The 10,850-nt window shown below is 43.3% G+C and overlaps 1 protein-coding gene across 2 annotated transcripts in view; it reads left to right on the top strand.

The window, feature by feature from the left end:
• The first annotated feature begins 471 nt into the window (after positions 1-471).
• LOC139544318 (solute carrier family 12 member 2-like) overlaps positions 472-10,850 on the top strand; it is a 76,894-nt gene continuing 66,515 nt past the window's right edge. For both annotated transcript variants that reach the window (XM_071351298.1, XM_071351297.1), the window contains exon 1: positions 472-1,555. In XM_071351298.1, coding sequence (XP_071207399.1) covers positions 1,019-1,555 — 537 coding nt within the window. In that variant the 5' untranslated portion in view covers positions 472-1,018. The remainder of the gene's footprint in view (positions 1,556-10,850) is intronic.

Genomic DNA, 10,850 nt, shown 5'->3' with positions numbered 1-10,850 from the left:
GCAAGTGACACTATGAATTGACACTTAGTACTTCAAAATTTTAATATTTTTTATTATCAGAATGTGTGTGTAATATATTTTATAGTATTTGAATGTGTATGTAGTATATTTTATATTATTTGAATGTGTGTGTAATATATTTTCTGTTATTTGAATGTGTGTGTAATATATTTTCTATGATTAGAACGTGTGTGAGGCAACTTTAATTTCATTATCATATTCCTTCTCTGTGGTTTGGGATGATGTATATACTATTTACCATACGCAATTGCACGAAAGTTACCCACATTTTTGCATATCTATAGGTGGTGTTACTATAATGATTGTACTTTTTTCTCTACCTACAGACTCTGGAACATCCTTTGTATTACGTAAAAAAAAAACATACCTCAGTGCAAATAACACGCTGCGCTGAAATCTCGCGAGCTCTACCTCCCGTTTGGAACCCACCCTAAAGCGTTGCCTTACTGCAGTGTGTATATATGAGCGAGGCGAGGGTTGTTTTGGGAATCTCGGAAGAGTTGCGGCAAGGTCGATAGAGCATCCTACTCTTAAAAAACCCCATCACACCGCGGATTTTATTCGCTTTCGTACAAGTGTGCGGAAAGCTAGAGGACCGAGAGGCTATTTGGAGATTTCATCTCTTGATGAGTAGCGTTGGCTAGGGCTGAAAGTTGATGCCTTTTTTTTAATCTCTGAGAGCGTATACTGAGACAGCTAGCAAGCCATCTTTCTCCATTTGTAGCTCTGCATGTTTTGTGGTTGTGCTACCTTTTTGAGAGGCAGAAGTGGCATTCGGCTTTTTCTGAATTCGAAAGCACCGCGTTTCTCTGGGACCAACTATCCAGACGGTCTTCCACCACTTGGGCGGTACCAGGAGTGTGAGCTGACTACTTATATGTCGGAAAGAACCGGGGTTTAGAAGCAGTGTAGTTTTGCTATTGCACACGAGTTGTGCCGGACATTTAGCTAGGATTTTTTCCCCTTAAAGGTCCCTAATTCACCGGTAATATTTGCAATGTCGGCGCCATCCTCCTTGCCTCCCGCCCAGGGAGAGAACCCCGCGCCAGAAAATGAGGGTCTGGCCGTGGATACAGGTTTGAAGCCCGCCGGCCCGACACCCAGCTCGAGTCGGTTCCAGGTGGACCTGGTGGCTGAAGCAGCCGGTGCCGCTGATAAAACGCTCGCATCTGGCGATAAAGACGCTCCCGCCCCCGAAGGTTCGGAGCCAGCGGCGGGTGGCGAGGAGGCAAAGGGTCGGTTCCGGGTAGTGAACTTTGTGGATCCGAGTGGAGCAAGCCCACCAGAAGCAGTGCCCGCTGAAGGTTTCCAGAATGGAGACACCGTGATGAGTGAGGGCAGCCTACATTCTTCGACAGGAGGCCAACATCACTACCATTACGACACCCATACAAACACCTATTACCTAAGGACTTTTGGTCACAACACCATCGATGCCGTGCCGAACATCGATTTCTACCGGCAAACTGCTGCGCCTCTGGGGGACAAGCTGATAAGACCCACCCTTTCGGAGCTGCACGACGAGCTAGACAAAGTAAGCAAACTCATGGCTTTGACACGGATGCTAGCGCGTGCTAGGACAGAGCACACATGGGGCGCCACTGCTGCATCAACGTTCCAAGCTTGTGGGGCGTAAATTTGTTAGCTTTAGTTTCTGTATTTAGACCACGTTGTGGTCAGTGGCTCATTTTACAGTCTCATGTTCGTTTATTGTACTTGGTTAAAAGGATGGCTAGCTACATGCCTGTCATTAGCAACATTGGTGGGATGTCGGTGTGGAACAGAGGAACTGTGCGCATTCTTCAATAGAAACGCATGTGGATAGGCTCCACCACGTATTCATTGTACTTGAATGATGTCGTCACACATTATTTGTCAGTTTTACAAGCGCATAGAATGCATGGTTTCGGGTCACAAGAATGAAAGCTTTTGTCACAAAGTAGGAAATTGGAATCAGGAATTGACAAAATTACGTTTTACTTAGCAAAAAATATATTTGTTTACCTAGCTATGGCAAGTAATCGATATTTAGGTATATTTTGATAGTTCCCAACTGAGTAATATATTAGAGTAGCTAATATTTCCCGAATATGTCCAACAATTGTGCTCACGTGAGACCCCCACTAGGATGAAAACAACATTTATCTCGCAGCTCAGCTATCGGTTACACTGTATCTAACTAGGCCTACTTATAATCAGTCATTCTGGTAGAGCTATTATTTAAGTATTCTATTGGCGTTAGTTATGCAGTTGTATTCACATGATAGGTTGTTGACGTATATTTGCTTGGATACATTTTACTTGGCTTTTGATGTGGTCTGTAGACACCCGGACTTCCTGCTTTGTAACATGAGAAGTTTTCTGACCCAGTAGTCAAATAGTTCATCCCGTCCTAATTTAAATTAACTTACCTGATAATATTGGTTACAACTAAGTAATACAATTTCAGTGTCTAGTAGCTTATGGGTTTATCTAAGTACTGATGTAATCTTTTACACTTGACCATGACAAATCAATCCCAAGCACACTGGCCATTGTCCACAATGTCAGCCCTTATATTTGGTCAGCAAATCTATGTAAATCCTGCTTTATTTAAAACTTGCCCCCATTAATAACCCCAACATAGCTCTCAATTCCAGAGCATTACTGCTAAGCATTGACACATTTCCCTGGCATTGAGATGGCATGCCAGTCCTGTGCTCTTCATATCGTTCTGTAAAACTTATTGGCGGATGAAAGAAAAACAACTGAAGGCCGGGTGCCATGTTGACATTCCATGGGCCATTATGTCTTGGAGGACTGGTAAGCAGGCGGGGGCGTTCCTGACTGACACATGGGCCATTATGTCTTGGAGGACTGGTAAGCAGGCGGGGGCGTTCCTGACTGACACATGGGCCATTATGTCTTGGAGGACTGGTAAGCAGGCGGGGGCGTTCCTGACTGACACATGGGCCATTATGTCTTGGAGGACTGGTAAGCAGGCGGGGGCGTTCCTGACTGACACATGGGCCATTATGTCTTGGAGGACTGGTAAGCAGGCGGGGGCGTTCCTGACTGACACATGGGCCATTATGTCTTGGAGGACTGGTAAGCAGGCGGGGGCGTTCCTGACTGACACATGGGCCATTATGTCTTGGAGGACTGGTAAGCAGGCGGGGGCGTTCCTGACTGACACATGGGAGGACGCTCAAGGTTAACTGGCAGCATGACCCCTCCCTTTATCCATTAGTCTTTGTCTAGGCTCCATATCTCCAGACATGAATTTCCACTTTTCGCCCATGTCTTCTCAATACCTACATTTTTTTGTAGTCTTTTTTGTTGTTGTAGTATTCTAATGGTGTCCATTCGAGCTGCCAGTAAGTATGGAGACCGTTCCCATATGGCTTTTATAACCACACGCCTTACAGCTTGTATGTAGAGAACATGGTTATGATATTGATAAGGCATGTGGGCTAATATATTTGGCATGATGAACTCATGAAGCGACAACCCTCTACATCAGGGCTGTCAAACTAATTCCATGGAGGTCCTAGTGTCTGCTGGTTTTTATTTTATTTTCAATTAAGCCCTAGACAACCAGGTGAGGAGAGTTCCTTACTAATTAGTGACCTTAATTTATCAATCAAGTACAAGAGAGGTGTGAAAAATCTGCAGGCACTCTACCATCTGTGGAATGAGTGACACGTGCTCTACATTTTAACTTTGACATACTGTATGTCCTTGAGGGCATTTGTGTGCTATGCTCTTGTGGCCTAATATAGGCTACACAATGAATAATGGTTCATTCTTACTCAAGACTGAGAATATTTTCTAGTCTTGTTACAATCGCCGCTTCAGTTTCCTACTATAGATCTGCGGTCGTCTCCTTATCCCAGCATATATCTCAGCAGCACAACACATTGCCATAGACATTTTGAGATCCAGACAGTTCCTGTTCGAATACATATTAAAGGAATGCATTAGTTATAATGTACACTGAACAAAAATATAACACAAAATGTAAAGTGTTTGTCTCATGTTTCATGAGCGGAAATAAAAGTTACCCGAAATTTTCCATATGCACAAAAAGCTTATTTCTAATTTTTTTTGCACTAATTTCTTTACATCCCTGCTAGTGAGCATTTTTCCTTTGCAAAGATAATGCATCCTTGACAGGTGTGGCATGTATGCAATTTTGTCACAACACAATGCCACAGATGTGAGGGAGTGTGCAATTGGCATGCTGACTGCAGGAATGTCCACCAGAGCTGTTGCCAGAAAAGGTAATGTTAATTTCTCTACCATAAGCCACCTCAACATCATTTTAGATAATTTGTCAGTACATCCAACTGTTCTCACAACCGCAGACCACGTGTAACCACGCCAGCCCAGGACCTCCACATCCGGCTTCTTCAGTTGCGGGATCGTCTGAGACCAGCCACCTGGACAGCTGATGAAACGGGGTTTGCACAACCAAATCATTTCTGCACAAACTGTCAGAAACCGTCTCAGGGAAGCTCATCTGCATGCTCATTGTCTTGACCTGACTGCAGTTTGGCATCGTGACTGACTTCTGGGGGCAAATGCTCACTTTTGATGGCCACTGGCACGCTGGAGAATTGTGCTTTTCACAGATTAATCCCGGTTTCAACTGTAACGGGCAGATGGCAGACAGTGTATGCCGTTGTGTAGGCGATCGATTTGTTGTGAACAGAGCGCCCCGTGGTGGGGTTATGTTATGGGGAAGCATAAACTACGGCCAACAAGCACAACTGCCTTTTATCGATGGCAATTTGAATGCACAGAGATGAGTGACGAGATCCCGAGGCCCATTGTTGTGCCATTCATCCACCAGCATCACCTCATGTTTTGACATAATGCACGGCCCCACGTCGCAAGTATCTGTACACATTTCCTGGAAGCTGAACATGCTCCAGTTCTTCCATGACCAGACATTTCACCCATTGAGCATGTTTGGGATGCTCTGGATTGACATGTACGACAGTTTCTGCCAATATCCAGCAACTTCAGCCATTGAGGAGGAGTGGGACAACATTCCACAGGCCACAATCAACAGGCTGATCAACTCTATGCGAAGGAGACGTCGCACTGCATGGGGCTAATGGTGGTCACACCAGATACTGACTGGTTTTCTGATCCACGCCCCTACTTTTTATTTTCTTTTCCTGAAGTATCTTGGACCACCATATGCATATCTGTATTTCCCAGTCTTGAAATCCATAGATTAGGGCCTAATTTAATTTAATTGACTGATTTCCTTATACAGTGGGGAGAACAAGTATTTGATACACTGCCGATTTTGCAGGTTTTCCTACTTACAAAGCATGTAGAGGTCTGTCATTTTTATCATAGGTACACTTCAACTGTGAGAGACGGAATCTAAAACAAAAATCCAGAAAATCACATTGTATGATTTTTAAATAATTAATTTGCATTTTATTGCATGACATAAGTATTTGATCACCTACCAACCAGTAAGAATTCCGGCTCTCACAGACCTGTTAGTTTTTCTTTTAAGAAGCCCTCCTGTTCTCCACTCGTTACCTGTATAAAAGACACCTGTCCACACACTCAATCAAACAGATTCCAACCTCTCCACAATGGCCAAGACCAGAGAGCTGTGTAAGGACATCAGGGATAAAATTGTAGACCTGCACAAGGCTGGGATGGGCTACAGGACAATAGGCAAGCAGCTTGGTGAGAAGGAAACAACTGTTGGCGCAATTATTAGAAAATGGAAGAAGTTCAAGATGACGGTCAATCACCCTCGGTCTGGGGCTCCATGCAAGATTTCACCTCGTGGGGCATCAATGATCATGAGGAAGGTGAGGGATCAGCCCAGAACTACACGGCAGGACCTGGTCAATGACCTGAAGAGAGCTGGGACCACAGTCTCAAAGAAAACCATTAGTAACACACTACGCCGTCATGGATTAAAATCCTGCAGCGCACGCAAGGTCCCCCTGCTTAAGCCAGTGCATGTCCAGGCCCGTCTGAAGTTTGCCAATGACCATCTGGATGATCCAGAGGAGGAATGGGAGAAGGTCATGTGGTCTGATGAGACAAAAATAGAGCTTTTTGGTCTAACTCCACTCGCCGTGTTTGGAGGAAGAAGAAGTATGAGTACAACCCCAAGAACACCATCCCAACCGTGAAGCATGGAGGTGGAAACATCATTCTTTGGGGATGCTTTTCTGCAAAGGGGACAGGACGACTGCACCGTATTGAGGGGAGGATGGATGGGGCCATGTATCGCGAGATCTTGGCCAACAACCTCCTTCCATCAGTAAGAGCATTGAAGATGGGTCGTGGCTGGGTCTTCCAGCATGACAACGACACGAAGCACACAGCCATGGCAACTAAGGAGTGGCTCCGTAAGAAGCATCTCAAGGTCCTGGAGTGGCCTAGCCAGTCTCCAGACCTGAACCCAATAGAAAATCTTTGGAGGGAGCTGAAAGTCCGTATTGCCCAGCGACAGCCCCGAAACCTGAAGGATCTGGAGAAGATCTGTAGAAGATCTGTAGGGAGGAGTGGGCCAAAATCCGTGCTGCAGTGTGTGCAAACCTAGTCAAGAACTACAGGAAACGTATGATCTCTGTAATTGCAAACAAAGGTTTCTGTACCAAATATTAAGTTCTGCTTTTCTGATGTATCAAATACTTATGTCATGCAATAAAATGCAAATTAATTACTTAAAAATCATACAATGTGATTTTCTGGATTTTTGTTTTAGATTCCGTCTCTCATAGTTGAAGTGTACCTATGATAAAAATTACAGACCTCTACATGCTTTGTAAGTAGGAAAACCTGCAAAATCGGCAGTGTATCAAATACTTGTTCTCCCCACTGTATGAACTGTAACTCAGTAAAATCTTGAATTGTTGCGTTTTATATTTTTTGACAGTGTAGCTCATGTTTATAGTGTAGTCTAGTTTTTAGCCTTGTGTACATACTGTATGTGGATTGTGTAAATTCTGCGTGCATTTGGAAAGTATTCAGACCTCTTCCCTTTTTCCACATTTTGTTACGTTACAGCCTCATCCTAAAATTGATTTAAATTTAAAAAAAAATCCCCTTATCAATCTACACACAATACCCCATAATGACAAAGTGAAAATGGGTTTAGATTTTTTTGCGAATGAATTAAAAACAGATACCTTATTTACGTAAGTGTTCAGACCCTTTGCTATGAGACACGAAAATGAGGTCAGGTGCATCCTGTTTCCATTGATCATCCTTGATGTTTCTACAACTTGATTGGAGTCCACCTGTGGTAAATTCAATTGATTGGACATTATTTGGAAAGGCACACACCTGTGTATATACAGTTGAAGTCGTACGTTTACATACACTTAGGTTGGAGTCATTAAAACTCATTTTTCAACCACTCCACAAATGTCTTGTTAACAAACTATATGTTTGGCAAGTCGGTTAGGACATCTACTTTGTTCATGACACAAGTAATTTTTCCAACAATTGTTTACAGACAGATTATTTCACTTATAATTCACTGTATCACAATTCCAGTGGGTCAGAAGTTTACATACACTAAGTTGACTGTGCCTTTAAACAGCTTGGAGAATTCCAGAAAATGTCATGGCTTTAGAAGATAGGCTAATTGACATCATTTGAGTCAATTGGAGGTGTACCTGTGGATGTATTTCAAGGCCTACCTTCAAACTCAGTGCCTCTTTGCTTGACAGCATGGGAAAATCGTTCATCTGTAAAAACAATATTATGCAAGTATAAACACCATGGGACCATGCAGCCTTCATACCGCTCAGGAAGGAGACTCGTTCTGTCTCCTAGAGATGAACGTACTTTTGTGCGAAAAGTGCAAATCAATCCCAGAACAACAGCAAAGGACCTTTTGTGAAGATGGAGGTAACAAGTACAAAAGTATATATATCCACAGTAAAACGAGTCCTATATCGACATAACCTGAAAGGCCGCTCAGCAAGGAAGAAGCGACTGCTCCAACCACCACCATAAAAAAGCCAGACTACGGTTTGCAACTGGACATGTGGACGAAGATCGTACTTTTTGGTGAAATGTCCTCTGGTCTGATGAAACAAAATCAGAACTGTTTGCCCGTAATGACCATCATTATGTTTGGAGGGAAAAGGGGGCGGCTTGCAAGCCGAAGAACACCATCCCAACCGCGAAGCACGGGAGTGGCAGCATGTTGTGGGGCTGCTTTGCTGCAGGAGGGACTGGTGCACTTCACAAAAGAGATGGCATCATGAGGCAGGAAAATGATGTGGATATATTGAAGCAACATCTCAAGACATCAGTCAGGAAGTTAAAGCTTGGTCGCAAATGGGTCTTCCAAATGGACAATGGCCCCAAGCGTACTTCATAAAGTTGTGGCAAAATGGCTTAATGACAACAAAGACAAGGTATTGGCGTGGCTGTCATTAAGCCCTGACCTCAATCCTATAGAAAATTTGTGGGCAGAACTGAAAAAGCGTGTGCGAGCAAGGAGGCCTACAAACCTGACTCAGTTACACCAGCTCTGTCAGGAGGAATGGGCCAAAATGTATTGTGGGAAGCTTGTGCAAGGCTACCCAAAACGTTTGACCCAAGTTCAACAATTTAAAGGCAATGCTACCAAATAGTAATTGAGTGTATGTAAAACTTCTTATCCACTGGGAATGTGATGAAAGAAATAAAAGCTGAAATAAATCATTCTCTCTACTGTTATTGACATTTCACAACAGGGCCTTAGTCAGCACATTTTGTTTTAGATGTCACCATTTTTGTCCTGGATGCATCAGTTGAACATGTGCCATTTTTGGCCACATGCTTGCCTTTGTACACGAGCAGCTGTACATTGGCAGCTGTCAGTAACTGGACACTGGTAAAATGTACTGTGACGCATCTTGTTTTGCTATGACAATAAATATAGATGTCACTTTTTTTTCTGCATGCATGCATGCACGGAATGCTGAAGCTTAGCATTCACTGTCATGTAGAAAAATAGCAAAGTAAATCCAAAACCCTAGGCTCTTAGCTATCGATGGCGATCAAGAGGGTGACACGCTGTCCAGACATCCAAGTTTTTAATGAAAAGTAGTGTCCTATTGGTCCAAGGTCATGTAGTTGGCAGAGCAGCCCTATTGAATTCATTTTAGGACTAGTCAGGCACTATTAAACGTTATTTCATCACCTTAGAATGACTTGTGCTCATGGCGTTAACTGATACACATGGTTCAAAACACGAGGGCATTTGCTGTAGTTGGCAGTTGCCCACATATCCTATATGTTCTAGTCAATCAATGTCAGTGTATTATGTATGTCTGTAACAGTGTGTCATATCTGATTTGTATTTTAATGTTTTAAGGAGTCCTGGAAGATTAGTCCAAATGAGGACTAAAAGAGAATAATCAAATCAATGACCCCTCATCCTCAACGCTAGATCATTTTTTTGCTCTATGCCACAGATGAAGCTTTCAAATGCAGTCTGTTCATTCTAGTTGCTTCAAGATCTCAACTAACATGGATTTGTTTTTTTACATATGTTTTTTTCCCCTTTCATCAGTAGAGCGAACTAACGATGGAAATTGGAAATTCCATTGTGGAAATGGAAATTCCATTGTAGCTAATCGACCTGTGCCTGTGGACTTACACCTAAATCAATGAGTAAACCAAATAGCCATTGTTAGTGCTGATAAAAGTGGACTTGAGTGATAGCCTGCTAAAGTTACCTGGCCATTGCTGGGCACCCTGGCTCCGTTCCACACACAAACTCTGTAACGAAACCAACGGCAGTTGCGAATTCCATTCAAATAAAATAAAAAGGGGCAGCATTTTACTGTGTTCTCATTGGGCCCTGAACCCGTTACCCGGCAGTAGCAGCATAAGCCGCATGAGACCCGTTATATTGACCAGCCAGAGGGGAAACCCTGACAGGACAGATTTATTCTGCGCCGGGCAGCCAAGCAGATTGTACTGAAATATTGATGTCTTCGCACTGCCACTACAGTGAGGGCACAAAGTCGACGAACAGGCCAGCTAACTTCCAACTCTAGTATGAGTCGGTAGTACTGTGTGCCTTCTTGGCCTTAGTGATGGGGAGCAGACATGTCTGCCTGTAAAGCCTAATTATATTTTTAATGCAATTTGAACATGTGAGACCCAGTAAAAAAGTGTGCGCAGCTCATGGTAAGCCTTTTGTATTAGCTAACCTTTTGTCAAAGTGTAATGCCTTTTGATGCAATGCCCTTATTGCTCCCATTACTACCTCTTGTGTGTTTCCAAAAACCAAGGAGTTCAAGTTGGGTACACTACAAAGTGTTTTGCTGCATATGCCATTGCTATCTGTTACAGGACAATGACAAACATATGTCCGCATGTTGCTTTTGTTCTCCTACATTCTTTGGATGGTGATGCCTAGTGGCGTTATTTTACTGTGTTCCTATTGGCTCATGTCGTTACACGCTGACCAATCCCTTCTTCTCTGGCAGCTAGCAAGCGTAGTATGAAGTCTTGACCCACTCTCTCTTTCTCTGTGGAGTGTTGGGTAGGCAGGGCCTCTCAATAACAAGAGGCCATATTAATAGGGAATTATTAAGAGACTGGTGTTTCTCCCTATAGACATTGTTGTGCTTTTCACTGGCTTAGCCCAGTCAACCAAACCCTTTTTAGTTATGTTTCCACTAACTCAAATAGGAAACGCTGGTGTTGGGGAAATGTGATGTGACACCCCACTCTTTTATTTAAATGTATGATAGGTAGCCTTTAAACATGAATCCTATTCTGAATGATTGGATAGTCTTACATTTTGACATGAAGCAGTCTGCTGAAATTACACTCCCCATAGCACATAC

The sequence above is a fragment of the Salvelinus alpinus genome, chromosome 18 (genome assembly GCF_045679555.1).
Source record: "Salvelinus alpinus chromosome 18, SLU_Salpinus.1, whole genome shotgun sequence".
Classification (NCBI taxonomy): Eukaryota; Metazoa; Chordata; class Actinopteri; order Salmoniformes; family Salmonidae; genus Salvelinus; species Salvelinus alpinus.
Note: the sequence above shows the minus strand (reverse complement) of the source record. Positions and strands in the feature narration are given on the sequence as shown.